Source organism: Anomaloglossus baeobatrachus, chromosome 12, assembly GCF_048569485.1.
Source record: "Anomaloglossus baeobatrachus isolate aAnoBae1 chromosome 12, aAnoBae1.hap1, whole genome shotgun sequence".
Lineage (NCBI taxonomy): Eukaryota > Metazoa > Chordata > Amphibia > Anura > Aromobatidae > Anomaloglossus > Anomaloglossus baeobatrachus.
This window is the reverse complement of record NC_134364.1, coordinates 39,163,775-39,182,905: the sequence shown is the minus strand read 5'-3', so window position 1 is coordinate 39,182,905 and position 19,131 is coordinate 39,163,775. Positions and strand designations below refer to the sequence as shown.

Sequence of the window (19,131 nt, the reverse complement as noted above, 5' to 3'; positions counted from 1 at the left end):
GGTTTACATGTGCCAACTGTGAGCTATGGGGACTGTCACCTTCATATGAAGATTATTCATGTTTGATAACTCTTACCCCCTCTCCAAAAAAAACAAAAAAAAAACAATTGTGAATAAAAAACCCCAAAACAGTCCCATCCTAAGGATTTACATTAATGAAATGACCACCTCTATATAATATAAAGGAAACATTTGGTAATATCAAATACAAGGCCCTTTTCACACTGCACAGCCCTGGCCATATGGTAACAGATGGTCAAATTTGCTGATTTTTCTTTGGACCTTACCTACTATTTAATTTGTAGGACGTTTTGTAGGGAAAAGCATTTTTCCCACAGGGGATATTCGTATTTCCTTTTCATCATTGAGAACACATGCACGCTTGACCAAGCAAAGCGTGCATGAGTGCAGGGCAGTATGGAAGAATAGCTTGGATGGTTTACTATAGAAAGTGTAATAGATGATAGAACGATCATCATTTTTTAAGTGACTTAATGACTAATTGATTAAACAACCCTTTAACTTTCATATCCTACAGTCATAGAAAGATTATTCAGAATTGCAAGGAAAATAACTATACAATCAAACTTTTCTGGAACACCTACCCTCAAAGGCCTTGGCAGCATCTACTAAATTTGACCACTCTAGATCAGAAGCAGCATCCGGAAGGGGCATTAGTCCTGGGTCAGGCATAGCCTGTCTTCTCTGATCATGGATGTCTGTGAGGGAGGTGTCTGAGGCTGAAAACTCACCTAGAAATACCAAGGAAGAGATTATTTTTTTTTGTTAATCCTGCATATGTGAGAAAAATAGTACCTTGGTCATTTCACTATGCCAAACCTAGGAGACAACCAGAATCTTGTGACAAAACGCTGGTGCAAAATTTCGTAAAGTATTTCTCAGTAATTAGGCTATGTGCCCACGTAGCGTATTTTCATGCAGCTATGCTGCGATCTGAACCGCAGCGTAACTGCATGCGTCCTGCATCCCCTGCACAATCTATGAAGATTGTGCAGGAGACGTGCGCACGTGGCGTATTAGAGCGCAGCGATTCGGCTGGTGCCCAAAGCGTGCGTTCTAAGAAGTGACATGTCACTTCTTTCGTGCGCTTTGCATGCTGTCTATAGGGAGAGGCAGCATGCAGAGCGCACAAATTCTGCAGGCACCAGGCGCTTCAGAACGGAGCTTTTCAGCTGCGCTCTGAAGCGGACCTTTTGTGTGCGGTGCAGAGCGCACACGTGGGCACATAGCCTTACTGGTCTTCCCCGAGCTCCTCCATATGTCTTACCACAGCCTAATCATCAATGACTGAGAACAGACCCCTCATGTGAGACTAAGGTGTCATCCAGACGTCCGTGCCACCGGTCTGATGTTGTCTCGCAGTGCCCGGACTGGCCACATGTCTCCTGACATGTATAACTATGAGGCTGTGATGCTTAGGTCGATAGACATGGGGCCAGTCCGTGAACGTTAATCCAAAATCAGACCGAACCGCAATGACGTCTGAATGAGCTTGTACATATTTAAGGCCCTGTGCGCACTAGAAAAAGGATTTTTCTCAAGAAACTTTTTGGGAGTCTGAAAGATTAGCGCACTTGCGTTAAAAAAACGCATCAATAACACACCGAAAACCGCATGCGTTTTTACCACGTTTTTGATGCGTTTTTTCCGCAGGTTGGTTCCTGCATTTTTTTTACGATTATCTATGGCAAAAAACGCAGGTACCTGCAGAAAAGAAGTGACATGCACATTCTTTTTCTCAAAAAATTCTGCAGAAAGAATATTCTTGAGAAAAAAAACCCATTTTTTCCATAGGTTTCGTTGGGGAATGTCTGCAGAAAGGTTACAACCATTTTCTCATGAAATTTCTGCAGCAAAAACGCAAAGAAAACAGGGGTAAAAACGCAGTGTGCGCACAGGGCCTAAAGGAAAAATCCAGTAGTTTTTTTTTTTTTTTTACAATGTGCCTAAGAACTAACAGGCAAGTTATTGCTAACTACCTGCCTGCTGTGCCTGGCACCATTCTCCACCGTCACAAACTGCTCATGCGACTTCCGCTGACATCACGTCAACAAAGCGGCGGCTTTTTTTTCCTGTGTTGATAGGGTGTGACAGCAGACGACATGCAGATTTAGAACCTGCTCCATGCTGCAGAACTGCGGAAAATGGCTGTCAATCATCATAACACCGGAAGTCACGTCCCGCCGACAGAGCAGCCCAGAAGAAGAGGAGCTTCTCTGTTGATGTAGAGCAGCTGAATCGCCGGCAGGAGCAGCCAAAGACACTCTGTGCCAGCACCGGGTACAACAGGCAGGTAGTTACCTCTATTTGCCACTACCAAGTATCTACCAAGTATTATAATTCCAATAGATTTTTAAATCCTAGAAAAGCACTGCGCATTCAAGAAAAACCAACAATAGAAACAAAAAAATGTGCTGGGACTAAAATTAATGTAAAAATTGTTAAAAAGTTACTTTTTTATATGAATTGTTTAATAACCAGTGCAATCATAACAGACCCCAAATAATTAAAATTGGTGGGTGAGCCACTGTGGGAACCCCTGTAGTCAAAGCCACAATTCACATGTCTTTCAAATATGAGGGCAATAAAATATACATTGAAGTGCCTAGTGCAAAAAAAAAAAAAAATGTATATATTAGGAAAGTGTATTAATACATACATTATACATTAAATATATACATAAATTATTGAACATATAAAAGTCACATGCACCAAGCACCTGACGTTCGTTTTACCATTGGTTTGACAGGTGAAATGTTCGGACTATTTTTTATGTTCAATAATTTATATACTTAATGTTTAATAGATGTATATGTATTAATATACTTTCCTGAATACATAATATATTTTTCTATTGCACTAGGCACTTTAATGTATATGTTTGCATACATGCTTGATAGTTGTGTGAATTGTGCTTTTGGCTACAGGGAGTTCCCACCAATTTTAATTATCTGGTGTGTTATGTCTGTATTGCACTTTTTTTTTATATGAAGTATTTAATAAAGATAACTTTTTAAATAATTATTACATTTGAGTCCCAGCACATTTTTTTTGTTCTCTGTCAGTTTTTCTATTACACAAAATAGACAATCTGTCAATTTTATTTTACTTACTATGTGCATAAAAATGAAGTCCAAAACAAGCCCAGTAATCTTTCTCCAAAGATCTAAGGCAAAACTTAAAATTGCTACTTTGTCAATATGCAAAGCCACTAACTATATGTATTTTTATTTTACTTTTTTTTAGTAAAGCAGACAATAAGATTCACTAGTGGTGGTTCTCACTATAAAGGGCTTAGCCCTGCTATGTTATGCTGCTATTCCTACCCAGTGTATGGCTGTGACTTCCCTGAGGAAGACAAGCTGATCAGTAAGATCAACCTGTAGCGATCAACTAATTGGTGGAGTGGCTCCCATATACCATTTCAAAAAGTGATGAACTGAAATGAAGAAACCCTACTAATTATGCCTATTCCAGAAACAACCCCACAAAAATCATATGTAAGGCTATGTGCACACAATGTCTATTTCAGGCAGATTCCGAGCAGAAACAAAATGAAACATAATGCACAACAAAGTCAAAACGTGATTGCTGTGCACATGTTCTGTTTTATGTCACTTCTTTTAGTCTCGTCAGGGTTCTGTGTCCCAGAGAAGTGTGCTGACCTGCGAGTCTAGACACAACACATGGCCAAGAGCGGTATTTGTCCGCAGACCAGCTGCTAAGGGTTAGAGCAGTCTTACATGTAAATTTAACATTAGGACTGTTGCACATGAAACACGTGGTGTAATACTGTGGATACATTTGCATCATTAGAGATCAGAGAATCCCAGTATATAATGCTTTCTCCATTTCTCACCATGTATGGACGTCATACCCATAGTGTATGATGGTCTGCGCATTTGCAATGACTTATTCAGGGAGGGGTATGTGCTACTGAAGAGGACGTCATTGGGAAGAGCTTGGTCCAGAAGTGACGCTCGAGCATTGATGAACACCATCTCTCGCTGACTGCTGTAAATGCTCTCATCAGAAAGTGTCCTGTGCAGGGATCTTTTACTTGATGATGTGGTAGAAAAGGATGACTGTAAGAAAAGAGGTAAAAGTTCATAAAGATTTCTGCAGACAAAGTATGTGACTGAATTCAAAGACGCTCCTTACAATATGCTCCGCTATTTAAGGCCAATGCATTTCTTAAAAATTGAACCTGTTAGGTGCAATATGCACCAAGAACCACGAGCAGTTCTGTGTGCATATTAGTAATCCCTGCCTAACCGTCCCTGAATGAATACACTAGCATAGATAAAGAGATCTTTAGAAAAAGTATTTCTAAAGATAGTATAAGAAAACTAATGAGGCCCACGACTAGTCGTAAAGGGTGTGAGTTCCCTTGGCTAGTCCGCCTACATAGCATGTTAGCATGCCCCTGTGGGCGTACGAACATGCTAATGAATGCGCAGCAACACGCACATGCCTCATTTTTCATGGCGGCCGGCGGAGGATGGATGCGCAGTGTGCATGATTTGGAGTACCCAAGGCTTCCGATCATGCGCACTAAACAGATGCTGGGTGTAAGCTTCCAGGCTTCAGTAAGGTACAGTGCGCATGACCGGAAGTGCTCAGGACTCCGGATCATGCCCAATGAGCATCCATCTTCTGCCAGCCGCCATGAAGACTGAGGTAAGTGCGGCATCACTGCGCATGCATTAGCATGTTAGTACGCCCACAGGGGAGTGCTTACATGCTAAGGGGGCCGACTAGCCAAGGGAACTCACACTTTTGCGACTAGTCCCTGGCCTCATTAACATATAATAAATGATCTTTATAAATAATTTTTCTACAGATCTCTTTATCTATGCTAGTGTATACAGGGACGGTTAGGCAGGGATTAGGAATATGCACCCAGAACTGCCGGTGGTTCTGGGTGCACATTGCACCTGACAGGTTCCCTTTAACCACCAATTTCATCACAGTACTGAGAATAGGATGAACCATCAGATCGAGCTTCCTGAAGCCTCTGGTGCTTGTGCCTTTCAGTTTTTGACAGGCACAGCTCAGTAGATTTAATAGTAACTGTGATTGATATTGCAGCCCAGTCCCATTTACCTGCATTTCAACTTATCTCAGAATTTTCCTAAAAACAATGGTAATAAGGAGAGTTACTGCTACAGCTGATTTTTTTTTCTTCATACCATACATCAAAGGAAATCTGTCAGTTGGCATGTAAATCTTAAGGTTTAATAAAACATGATACCTTGATATCTGTGATGTTATGTCTTATTCCAGAAAAATCCACATGAGCTATTAAGATCTATGGGCCGGCCATAACGGAGTCAGGCTCCAAGTTATGTTGATGGTTTGGGCAGCATAAATTGACTGACTGTTTCCCACTAAGGTGCTTCACCAGGGGTTATTTCAAGTGCAGCTGCCAGTACATAGCATCCGAGTCAGAGGTCAAAAACCTCACAAACTAATGGCTGTGGATATACCGCACTCCGAGTGAAAAAGGTATCATTCCTTAATAAACATGCAAATAAAATCTGGCCCTCTGATGGAAGTAGAATACGTGATTTATTAGCAATTGGAGTTCAAAGTAAAGTAACGTTTCAGTCTGTAACGTAGACCTTCATCAAACGGATTGCCTAGGGAGATAGAGGTAACAAAATGTAGTGCCAAAGAACGGTCCTCAGGCTACAATCCATATACCCCTCTCTATTGGTGGTACATTTTGTTACCTCTATTTCCCAAGGAAATCCGGCTGATGAAGGTCTACGTTACAGACTGAAACGTTACTTTACTTTGGATTGCAATCTAATATATAAAGCTGAATGTGTGTGTGTGTGTGTGTGTGTGTGTGTGTGTGTGTGTGTGTGTGTGTGTGTGTGTGTGTGTGTGTCCGGGATTGGCATCCGCACCGTCGCAGCTACAGCCACAGCCACAACATTTTGCACACTCACACTTCTGGACCCCGAGAGCGTCATAGGCTATGTTTTGAGGGGAAATTTTAACCCCGCTCTTTACAGTTATTCGCCAAAAAACCTGCCTCCATTAAAGCGAATGGAGCACGGAGCCACAGTGTAGCCAGAACTTCAGAAGAATGCGCAGCAACGCCCTTATATGGAATGTTGGCGTGTCACAATGCAGCCAGGGAAAGAGACAGACACAGACACGGAAAGAGGCAGACACAGACAGGGTACGAAACAGACAGACAGGGTAAGAGACAGACACAAAGAGATAGACACAGACAAAGACAGGGAAAGAGAGGGAAAGAGAGGGAAGAGAGAGACAGGTTAAGAAACAGACAAAGAGACAGACACAGGGAAACAGACAGGGAAAGAGAGGGAAAGAGACAGACAAAGACAGGTAAAGAGAGACAAAGAGACAGACACAGGGAAAGAGACAGACACAGGGAAAGAGACAGACACAGGGAAAGAGACAGACACAGGGAAAGAGACAGACACAGGGAAAGAGACAGACACAGGGAAAGAGACAGACACAGGGAAAGAGACAGACACAGGGAAAAAGACAGACACAGGGAAAGAGACAGACACAGGGAAAGAGACAGACACAGGGAAAGAGACAGACAGGGAAAGAGAGGGAAAGTGACAGACAAAGAGAGAGAGACAGAGAGATATATACAGAGGGGGAGACAGACATTATAATTACATTGCGCCAAAGAGTATATACCGTACAGTTGCTAAGGTGGGGCCCCGACATGGGATACTCACCATACTCGGGGATATGAACACACACACAAAATGCACCACACACTACCACGTACTTGAACACATATACCACCCTCAGCACACATCTCACCACACGTACACCAACCTCGCCACATAATCGCCCTAAACACACACAAGTCTGGTATTATCTTTCAAAAATAAAAATCTGATTAATAAGCAGCCAAACTACAAGAACAACAAATGTACCATATAGGAAATACGGCATACTGTCAAGGGGAGGGCTTTCTGTTGCCTGGAGATTTATCAGACTGCCAATAGCAACCAATCACAGCTTAGCTTCTATTTTTGCTACAGTTAATTAATCTAAGCTCTGATTGGTTAATATAGGCAACAATTTAATAATTACATTTATATCTATTTGTTTTGTGGTGTTTGTGTGCAGAATACATTATTGTTAATACATTCTATTTTGTTAACAGCAGTTATTAACCCGGGCAAAGCCGGGTAGTACAGCTAGTTGCTAATAAATCACATAGTCTACTTCCATCAGAGGACCAGATTTTATTTGCATTATACATCTATAGGAGTCGGTCAGCTACCAGAAACATTCATTAATACGATCAGTCCAGGAGGAGAAAGAAGCAGATTTCTCCGATGAGTTAGATTACAAAGTTTCTTATTTTCACGTGCATCATTGATTTATTAAATAAAAATTACTACGACTGTCACTCTTTAATAAAAACAAAACGTTTACAATCTGTTGGATCCGAGTTTTGGATTGTGATTAGGGGCTGTGGATGGCAAATTTTGCTTACATACTATTTAACACTTATTTTCTGATGTGATTTTTAGGAAAATGAAGTCATTTTGTACATTGTGGCCAGCAGTATGTATCAGATCTGGGACAGACAGCAGGATATGTGACCTGGAGTGTCATCCAGCTTCAGCTCGCTGGGTTCTGCAGCTCTATCCTTGACTGTGAGAGCTCCTCTGAGTCACAATGAACTGTTTACTGATTCAGCTGCTTTTTTGTTTCCTACCCTTCTGTCATCTTCCAAGGTTCCCTGTTGTCAGGGAGACAAGACTGAACTGTCCTTCTCTATGAGAGATCTAAATAATATAAAGTGCATAGGAAAACGAGATAATGAAGTCAAGAAACTTCAACTGGCATCAGAGGTTTCCTACAGACAGTAATACGGAGACACAAGAGCTCCAGCTAATTTCTACTTTTTTTTTTTTAAAAGCACCACTCCAGAGTTTTTTTTTTTTCTCTTCCAGCCCTTGAGTGGTGCCTTAAATGGAAGCCCCCTGTCCTGTACTCTCCTTCTGACGGCTTCACCTTTTACCGATAACGCTCCGGTCCCATGGTGCCATCTTTTGACTGTAATTTCTGATTTCCCGAAACGTCACAAGCGCTCAATACAAATCTATGAGAGCTAGAACAAGGCTCCCATAGACCTTTATTGAGTTGTGACCTCAAGGCGCTCCATGTAACATTGGAACTGCAGGTCACAAATCGTCGGAGACCGACTGAAATGACGCTATGCTGGAAACAGATTAAGGCTATGTTCACACTAGAAAAATGATTTTTCTTAAGAAATTTCTTAAGAGTGAAGGATTAGTGCACCTGCGTTAAAAAACGCACCAAAAACGCACCTGCGTTTTTTGCCGCGTTTTCGGTGCGTTTTCAGTGCGTTTTTACCGCTGGTTGCTCCCTGTGTTATTGTGCCAATTATCTATGGCAAATAACGCAGTTAGCTGCAGAAAAGAAGTGACATGCTCATTCTTTTTCTTAAAAAAATCTACTGAAAGAATTTTCTTAAGAAAAAAACGCAGTGTGCGCACAGCTAATTTTTTTTGCCATAGGTTTTGCTGGGGAATGTCTGCAGAAAGGTTACAAGAATTTCTCAAGAAATTACTGCAGCAAAAACGGACCAAAAACGCAGGTAAAAAACGCAGTGTGTGAACATAGCCTAAGACGGCGGCAGTTGAGTTTAAGACGGAGCACGGATTTAGATTTTAAGCACCACTCAAGCGGGGCAATAAAAAAAAAAAAACCTGCTGGCGTGGTGCCTTAGGCTAGGTTCACACACTGCGTTTTTTTGACGCTGCGTTTTTTGCGGCAAAAAACGCACAAAAACGCACCCGTTTTGCCGCGATTTGGTGCGTTTTTTGCTGCGTTTTTGCTCACTGCGTCTTTATGCGTTTTTTATCAGTGAACAAAAAAAAAGGTCTGATGTCATTTCCTTCTTCAATGTGTTCTTCATTCTCCACTAGTGTATGCAGAAGAGCAGACAGCTGCAGAACTACAAGGCTCAGCATACTCCATCCAATAGTGTATGCAGGAGAGCAGACAGCAGCTGCAGAACTACAAGGCTCAGCATGCTCCATCCAGGACCGTATGCTTGAGGGAGAGTCAGGGGGAGCAGACCTACAAGGCTCAGCATCCTCCATCCAATAGTGTATGCAGGAGAGCAGACAGCAGCTGTCGAACTACAAGGCCCAGCATCCTCCATCCAATAGTGTATGCAGGAGAGCAGACAGCAGCTGTCGAACTACAAGGCTCAGCATCCTCCTTCCAGGACTATATGCAGGATTTCTTTGCCCCCCCCCCCCCCCAAACAAAAAAAATGACGTGGGCTTCGCCATATTTTTGTATGCTAGCCGGGTACAGCAGGCAGGTACGGGCTGCCCCCAACCCCCAGCTGCCTATTTGTACCCGGCTGGGAACCAAAAATATAGGGAAGCCCTTTTTTTTTTAATTATTTCATGAATTTCATGAAATAATTAAAAAAAAAAAATCACGTGAGCTTCGCCCAATTTTTGAGTCCAGCCGGGTACAACTAGGCAGCTGGGGATTGGAATCCACAGTGCAGGGTGCCCATGCTTTCTGGGCACCCCCGCTGTGAATTGCAGTCCCGCAGCCACCCCAGAAAATGGCGCTTTCATAGAAGCGCCATCTTCTGGCGCTGTATCCAACTCTTCCAGCTGCCCTGATGCCGGGTGGCTCGCTGGGTAATAATGGGGTTAGGGCTAGCTGTATAGCTGGCCCTAAGCCCGAAATTCATGATGTCACGCCAATATTAGACATGACCACCATGAATTTCTAGTAAAGATAAAAAAAAAACAACACAGAAAAATATTTTTATTAGAAATAAAACACAACACAATTAGTGACTCCATGAAATAAAGAACCCCCCTCCGCAGTAATCCTGGGTCAAGGGTCCCGCGCCGTCCAATCCGGATCCAATATCATCTGATCGGTTTGCTGGAAGGCAAAGTGATCAGATGATGTGTCAGGTTCTAGGGGCTGAAGCACATCACACATCAGCTGATTGTATGAAAGCCGTTTATACAAACAGCAGATGCATCGGCGCAAAAAAAACCTCACTCACTTATGTGCTGATTACCGGCAGCTCCTGCAGCGATGGGGCGGGAGTCTGATCCTGTCCGATCGCTGCAGCAGCTGCCGGTAATCAGGGATGAAGTCTCCTGACGCATCCGCTGATAGCTTAAACCGGCCGGGCGCCCGCGTCACCGCGATACTTACGATCACCTGATGCGTCAGGTGACTGCATCAGGTGATCCATCGCCAGGTCCTGCATCTATCTGAGGTGTCCCAGCCGTCTGCACACAGCCGGAGCGGCGATACCGTGAGAGGAGATGGGAGCAGGCATGGCACCGGGACCCTGCAGACAGGTGAGTATAACTTTTTTTTTTCTTTTCTACTGTTAACTTTTGTTTTCGCAGCCGTTTCCACCTCCCGTCCAGATATGGCGCCGCACGGCAGCAGACATGCACAGGACGGGAGGTGGAAGCGGCGCTGACGGTACCGGGAGGATTCACGCTTATGTGTTTACTGACAGAAGGAATCCTCTTCCTGTACATGTCACTTTACTACCCACCTCCTGCGTTTATAGCTGCGTTTTTGGTCTTAGAAACGCACCAAAACGCAGCTATTTGCGTTTCTCATTGCGTCTTTCAACATCCCATTGCACTCAATGGATGAAAAGCGCAGTGAAAAACGCGGGAATAATTGACATGCTGCGTTTTTGTGGCACCACAAAAACGCAGCTGGAAAAAAAAGCTGTGTGCAGACAGCAAAAATGAAAACTCAGACTTTGCTGGGGAAGCAAAGTCATGCAGTTTTCTGAGCAAAAACGCACCCGAAAACTGCGCAAAACCGCAGCAAAAAACGCACTGTGTGAACTTACCCTTAAAGGACAACTTGTCTTTTGTTGTTGAAGGAATTCCCCTTTTACAAGATTTAGCCCATAATTATTGTTCTACTACAGATAGGGCTATGTTTACACAGTTGGAGGCTCACAGTTGGACATTTGTGCTGCATCCAGAGTTATATTACCTTTCAAGTGTATTAAACCGACCCATTATAAGTTTTGGGTCAGTCGGCTAGGAGTGGTATCTGTCATACGATCAGGCATTGCATAGTGGTTTCAGCTATAAAGGGAAATATGTATGTGTGTGTATGTGACAAGAGCTTTACTTTTTTGCTTTCATATAAATTTAAAGGGAATCTGTCACAAGATGTTTGCTTCCTCCTTAGAGAGCAGCATATAGTGGGGGCAGAGACACTGACTACAACGATGTAGGACTTAGTTTAATGTGTGTATCAGTTGTGATACAAGTTCTCTGCTGTAGATGTAGCAGAGCTCAGAAAGCTAACCCCGCCCACACTCCTGATTGGCAGCTTTTTGTGTACATTATATATTAACAGTAAACTGCTAATCAAGAGATTGGGCTGTGGGTGGATCAGACTGCACTTGTGCAGCTAGTCCAGCAGTAATAATCTTGTGTTGATAAAACATGGATTATACGGAAACAACAGTACGCAGTTTAAAGAGTGACATAGCATTGAAATCAGTTTCTCAGCTCCCATCTCATGCTGCCCTGAAATTACATAGCAAAAATATGCAGACAGATTCCTTTTAATAGTGGCTAGTATGTCTCTAGAATTGAGGTCTCTACACATTATTTTGCAAGGCAAATTAAATTTTTGTACTGATTCTTCCAATACTTAGATTACCTGTGTCTTGTAAAGGGTTAATTTAATGGTTCAGTCTGATTTTAGCCCATTAAAATTTTACTCTTAAGGTACCGTCACACTAAGCAACAGCGCTAGCAACATCGCTGCTGAGGCTCAACTTGCTAGCGATGTTGCTGTGTGTGACATCCAGCAACAACCTGGCCCCTGCTGTGAGGTCGTTGGTTGTTGCTGAATGTCCTAGACCATTTTCTAGTTGTTGCTCTCCCGCTGTGAAGCACAGATCGCTGTGTGTGACAGTGAGAGAGCAACAACTGAATGTGCAGGCAGCAGGAGCCGGCTTCTGCGGATGCTGGTAACCAATGTAAATATCGGGTAACCAAGAAGCCCTTTCCTTGGTTACCCGATATTTACCTTCGTTACCAGCGTCCGCCGCTCTCAGCTGTCAGTGCCGGCTCCCTGCACACGTAGCTGGAGTACACATCGGGTAATTAACCCGATGTGTACTGTGGCTAGGAGTGCAGGGAACAGGGAGCCGGCACTGGCAGTGTGAGAGCGGCGGACGCTGGTAACGAAGGTAAATATCGGGTAACCAAGGGAAGGGCTTCTTGGTTACCCGATGTTTACCATGGTTACCAGCGTCCGCAGAAGCCGGCTCCCTGCTGCCTGCACACGTAGCAGAGTACACATCGGGTAATTAACCCGATGTGTACTGTGGCTAGGTGTGCAGGGAGCCAGCGCTAAGCGGTGTGTTGGTAACAAAGGTAAATATCGGGTTGGTTACCCGATATTTACCTTAGTTACCAAGCGCAGCATGCTTCCACGTGTAGCGACGCTCTGGCGATCCCTGCCAAGTCAGGTTGCTGGTGGGATCGCTGGAGCGTCGCTTAGTGTGACATCTCACCAGCGACCTCCTAGCAACTTACCAGCGATCCCTATCAGGTTGTATCGTTGATGGGATCGCTGGTAAGTTGTTTAGTGTGACTGGGCCTTTAGCTTTGGTTTAGCTTTAGAAAGTGGAGATACCAGGCACTGTCAAGTACAGGACCACACTTTTAGAAGATTACTAAGGACATGCACACTACAGAGGATTCAGTTTATTGAGTTTAGAAAGATCTATCTTATCTTTCTGCCCAGAGACATGGGGGGGGGGCGAGGGGGATATAATAGTTTTAGGTAGCTAAAAAAATAGTGGAGTCCAAATTAAAGGGAACCTGTCAGCAGAAATTTCGCCCAAACCCTAAAAGATTCCCCCTCTGGGGCGTGGCCTGGACATGATGGTGTGAGGACGTCTCCTTGCAGAGCTCCTACACCCACCGCCAAAAAACAGCTATAACTCGGCCTCTCCGCCGACTAATGCCTCCCAAAAAGAAGCCCCGGGTGGTACTCACTGCGGGGCCCGAACCAGCGACCCAAAAAACAGGAGGGAGGATGGAGCGGTTCCTCAGTGGGCCCTCTCCTGCCCTGAAGCGTGCGGCGAGCAGCAGCGGCAAGATGGCGCCGACCCCCAAAATGCGTCCTCCAGGAGGGGAATCCCCAGGCGCAGCGGTCCGGGAGAAGTCGGCAGCCACAGGAGCAAGACTGCAGGAGGAAGTGGAGCCAGGAGTCGGAGCGGTGTGTGGGACCTCGCAGACAGAGAGTGAAGGCGGCAGGGAGCAGGTCTGCAGCGATGCACACAGGACAGCGATGGGGGAGGGGAGGTGCGGCTCCACATGGAGGAAGGTGAGGTGACCCGAAGCAGTGGGGGGGGGGGGCCCAGAATGGAGGGACGCTGGCAGGGCCTCTGTCTATGTCGCCCCAGGGCTCAGAGAAGGAGAGCTGCCCTCTGCCCCTGCCTGAGGGATCGCATGGTAGGGATATCCCGGCGGCTTTCCTCCCCGAGGAGGGTCCCCCCCTGGGCAGCCCATCCACCTCCTCACCGCAAGTACACCACCCCCAGGCCACACAAGACCTTCAAGCACTGAGGGAGCTCATCCTGGCCCTTCCAAGCAAGAGTGACCTGGATGCTCTGGTCCGCAGAATTGAACAGTCCCACCAGCAAGCCATTTCTTCAGTGAGGGAGGAGATAGGTGCCCTAGAAGATAGAGTCACGGCCACTGAACAAGATCAGGAGTCCTTGGAACGCAGAGTATCTCGCCTGGAAAAGGACTGTGATGCATATAACACCCGGTCCAGGGACATGGCATTATTGTTGGACGATCAAGAGAACAGAAGCCGTCGAAACAATATAAGATTAAAGGGTATCCCAGAGGACTGGCCGGCAGAGGCTCTCCGCTATAAAGTGCAAGAAATATTTAATATAGTCATCGCCAGACCAACGGATGCCACGTACCTATGTGACAGAGTCCACAGAGTTGCTAGATCCTACCAAGGAGCCAATTCCTCCAATGCAAGAGATGTCCTTTGCCGCTTACACTATTTCACGGAAAAGGAACAGATCCTGAGGAAGGCCTGGGAGTTCGGACCGGTGAAGATGGATGGGGCGATCATCAAGCTCTTCCCGGACATTTCCAGTCGCACACTCTACATGAGGCGTCAGCTTCATCCGTTACTGGTAAAAATCAAAGAGGTGAACGCCTCGTATCGCTGGGGGCACCCGTTCCACCTCATTGTCCGGAAGGGCCCATCTACATTCTTGCTGAGACGCCCTGCGGAGCTGCCGGGACTGTGCAAGTTTTTGGAACTGCCTGACTTTAACATCCCTGATTGGCTATCCTGGGAGTCCATGGGCCCCCCGACGCGGAGGAGAGAAAAGGATTCAACATCGTCGCCATCAGGGGGATGGGGCTGAAAAGTCAGCTCGGCACGGTTTCTAGCTGCAGGGGAGGTTAAACTGTGCCCATTTATGTTGGAAAGGGCCCCTGGCCTATCATTTTGGGAGGGGCTTGTGTTGTTGCACCCCTCTTCGCCTCGCTGGTGGGGGGGGTCTTGGGATGGTGCATGGTTTGGGGGGTGACGGAGGAGAGGCCGTCAGAGTTTAAAATTAGTTTCGCCTCTGGCACTTGCAAAGGGGCGGTAGTCAGATAACTTAAGGGTGGTGGATGGGGGGGGGCTACATATGAGTGTTCATACCCGACCCCGTTGGTAGTGTCGTAGTAGGCCTAGGGCTGGTCCATAAGTCTGCGAGCTCCTCGTGAGCTGTCTATTCTTTTCTCTTTTTCTTTTTGCTTCTTTGTTCTCCCCTTCTCTTTTCGTTTCTAACTTTTCCCCTTTCCTCTCTCCCTACTCCCGCTTCCTTTTACAGTCTTCATCTTTTTTCCTTCCTTTCCCCTCTTTCCTCCTCCCTCAGAGCTCTCCCTGGTGGTGTGTGTGTCTGTCTTTCCCTTGTCGTCTACCCGTAGGCCCTCATCACCGACATGAAGCAGTCATCCAGACCTGACTTAAGAGTGGGATCCCTAAACGTCAAGGGCCTTCACAGTCCAGAGAAACGCTCAATCCTCATGAATCTGTTGTGGAGAAGGCGACTTCAGGTAATCTTTCTACAGGAAACGCATTACTGTTTAGACAAACCTTACAAGCTTTCGGACCGGAGATACTCTACGGTCTACCATTCCCCATCTCCTGATTCGCGGTCCAGGGGGACTAGCATCCTAATTGCGAGCTCTCTGCCATGGGAGCTGATAGAGGTCAGCACGGACAAGGAGGGGAGACAGATCCTAATAAAGGGTCGGGTCCAGTCCCAGGTCTTCACTTTTGCGGCCCTCTACTTGCCCAACACGGGACAGTGTAGCGCCCTGTTGCGATTCCTGAGCATCCTGGACGAGTTTTCAGAGGGCACATTGATAATTGGAGGGGACTTTAACTTTGTTATGGACCCAGAGGTGGATACTTCGAAGGGGGTCTCTAACTTGCCCAGGGCCACTCATAGCCGGATCAGGCGTGGTTTACACGAGCACCAGTTAGTAGACACATGGAGGTTGCAGCATCCGGCAGACAGGGACTACTCCTTTTACTCCGCGGTTCATGACTCTTACTCAAGGCTAGACCACTTCTTTATCAGACATAGAGACCTCCACTGCCTGCTGGACGCTGAAATAGATGAAATTGTGTTCTCTGACCACGCCTTGATAATCCTTAATGTTTCCCTGACGTGCCCGATTATTAAACAGGGGCAGTGGATATTGAATACTTCGCTACTGGCTGACCAGATGACTATGCTGGAGGTACAGACGGCGGTAAAAGAATATTTTGACCTCTGCGCGGGGGGTGATACCACACCCGCCGTAACGTGGGAAGCCCACAAATGTGTAGTTAGAGGACTGTTTATAAAACATGGAGCCCGTATGAAGCGGGAGAGGAATGCGGAGATGGAATCTTTACTAGTCGACATTCATGCCCTGGAGAGGATCCACAAAGACCGGTTAGACGACGGGGCCAAAACCCTTCTCATTCAAAAAAGAGAGAAGCTGAAATCGCTACTCTCTAATAAAGCTAAGGCCTCGCTAGCGCGCTGCCGGAGGCACTTTTACGAATTCGGTAACAAAAACAGTAGGACCTTGGCCAGGGCATTGCGGACCCAGAGGCTGAGGGGATATGTCCCTCACATACAGAAGCAATCGGGGGAGAGGGCCTCACTTCCAGGTGACATAGCTTCAGCATTTAGAGACTTTTACACTGCCCTATACTCTATTGACGACACCCTGACGGAGGACGATAGGAAGACAGCTAGGGAACGCATCCAGGACTACATAAGATCCTCAGGCCTCCCGAGGCTCAGACCGGAAGACATAGAGATATTGGAGGCTCCGATTACAGAAACGGAACTCACCTCGGTCCTTAAGAAATCCCCCACGGGTAAGGCACCGGGTCCGGATGGACTTCCGCTGTCTTACTACAAGAGGTTAAGTCCTATTCTATTTCCTCATTTTTTGGCAGCATTCAATAACATCTCAGCATGCACATCCTCTCCATTACCCAGGGAGTCCCTAGCGGCTAACATCGTGGTCATTCCCAAGGAGGGGAGGGATCCCACCTGTTGTGCCAATTATCGTCCAATCTCCCTGCTCAATGTGGACTTAAAGATGTTTGCTAAGATTTTAGCCCATCGGCTGTCCCCTATGTTAGGGGGTATAGTCCATTCTGATCAGGCGGGTTTCATGTTGGGCAGGGAGGCTAGAGATAACACCACAAGGGCCATTAACCTGATCCATAGGGCTAGGTCGGGTGGTGGATCGCTTATGCTGTTGTCCACAGATGCCGACAAGGCGTTCGACCGAGTCGGCTGGATGTTTTTGAATGGGGTCCTTGCCTCTCTGGGACTGGGGGGCAACATGCTCAGATGGATAGGATCTCTCTATAATTCACCGTCGGCCTGCATACGGGTTAACGGGGTGTTGTCAAAGATTCCCAATAGCCAATGGCACACGGCAGGGCTGTCCTCTCTCCCCATTAATCTTCATACTTACACTAGAACCCCTGTTGCGACATATTCGGAAAAACTCAAGCATCAAAGGGCCCAAGATAGGTAGCGAGACCCATAAGATAGCGGCCTTTGCGGATGACCTATTTTTCATCACAGACCCAACCACATCGCTCCCAGCGCTAATGCAGGAATTTAAACGCTACTCCTCACTCTCGAACTTTAAGATCAACTTGTCTAAATCGGAGGCACTGAGCGTTAACCTCCCTATGGGAGTAGTCTCGCAACTGCGGGGAGCCTTTGACTTTCAATGGGCCCCACAGTACCTGCGATACCTGGGACTCAAATTGTCAGCAGATGTGACCTCCTTATTCAAGTTGAACTTTACCCCTCTCCTCCAAAAAATAAAAGAAGATTGTAAAACCTGGTCAAGAGGCACGTTCACATGGTTTGGACGGTCAGCGATTCTCAAGATGAATATCTTCCCAAGATTGCTGTACCTCCTTCAGACCTTGCCAATCGGGATACCCAAGCCCTTCTTTAGAGAAGGCTCTTCTATGCAAACGAAGTTTCTGTGGGCAAACAAGCCGGCGAGGTTGGCACGGTCGTTGTTGTGCAGACCTAGAACCCGGGGTGGGCTGGGCCTCCCGGATCTCAAGGCATACTATGTAGCCACTCATTTAGCCAGAGTGGTGGACTGGTGTAGACACTCCAAGGCCAAACCCTGGGTGTCGGTGGAGCAGAGCTTCACGGATATTCCACTAGCGGCGCTCCCATGGGTGAATTCCCCACCTAGTACAGGACTTAGGACTCACCCCACGATTGGCGCCACGCTATCCTGTTGTTCTCGGGAGGTGGTCCGGAGATCCCTGATCCCTTTACCCTCCCCCCTCTCCCTGATCGTTGGCAATCCAGATTTCTCCCCGGGTCTTTCTGACCCGGTGTTTCGCCTATGGATCTCCCGAAATAGATTTCGAGCTTACCAAATTGGGGTTGGGGGGCACTGGCCAACGACTGAGGAACTCCGGAATTTCCGGGTTCCCGGACCGTTGGGCTTGTGGCGTTCTATGCAGCTTCGACATTTTCTGTGCTCTCTACCAGACTACAGTCAGTTTGATAGACCCCTTACGGAATTCGAGAAGCTATGCATGGAGGGGGGGACCCTTAGACACTCACTGTCCATCTCACACTCCGTGCTAGACAACTCCTCGGATCTGCCACCTCCTAGGTTCCTCCTGCAGTGGGAGTCGGACCTGGGCCTTACACTTTCGGCCACGCAGAGAAACAAGGTTCTGTCCCTTGCTCACAAAGCATCCATCAGTTCAAAACTCCAAGAAGCAAACTATAAATGCATTTCCCGGTGGTATAGGGTCCCAACAAAACTACACAGGATGTTCCCAACAGTGGACCCGGGGTGCTGGAGATGTGGCACAGGGGAGGGAGACTTCCTACACATTTTCTGGGAATGCCCGGTGCTACAGCAGTTTTGGGAGGGGGTACGGGGAGTGATCAGGCATGTGACTGGACACACGCAGACCCTGGGCCCGGAACTTTTCCTGCTCCAACTATCAGAGTCCTCTGTCCGTGCGTACAAAGGGTCTCTGTTAAGCTTCCTGGTGATGGCCGCTAGGACGTGCATTCCTCTGAGGTGGAGATCCCCTTCCCCGCCGACATTATCGTTGTGGGCAAATAGGGTGAACGAACTGCTGTACATGGAGGACCTGACAGCGTCTATCCACGATAGACATGAGGCTTTTTACAAGACTTGGTTCCCCTGGATCGAGTTTAAATACTCTAACGAATACGGCACATGGATTCCCCCAGATTGAAGGGGGGGCCCGTGGATGCCGTGGGAAGGAGTTGCTCTGAGAGGGTGGATCCCTGCTATGTGTTTGTTCGTGTCCCAGTGTTTTTCCCTTCCCTCCCTCTATCCCCCTATGTACCCCCCCTCCCTCCCGTTTCTCGCTAAACCTTTCTTGTCTTACCCGCTTCTTTTTTCTCTCTTTCTTAATTTAACCTGGTATTCCCGTTATATAAAACCTTTGGTAAACATGGAGAGGTCT

At 46.6% G+C, this 19,131-nt stretch overlaps 1 protein-coding gene across 5 annotated transcripts in view; it reads right to left on the bottom strand.

The window, feature by feature from the left end:
• The window catches only part of SIPA1L1 (signal induced proliferation associated 1 like 1), a 280,267-nt gene that overhangs the window by 24,712 nt on the left and 236,424 nt on the right, over positions 1-19,131 (bottom strand). For all 5 annotated transcript variants that reach the window (XM_075330226.1, XM_075330227.1, XM_075330229.1 and 2 more), the window contains 2 exons: positions 3,881-4,106; positions 606-752 (listed from right to left, as the gene is read on the bottom strand). In XM_075330226.1, the coding sequence (XP_075186341.1) occupies positions 606-752; positions 3,881-4,106 (373 nt within the window). The remainder of the gene's footprint in view (positions 1-605; positions 753-3,880; positions 4,107-19,131) is intronic.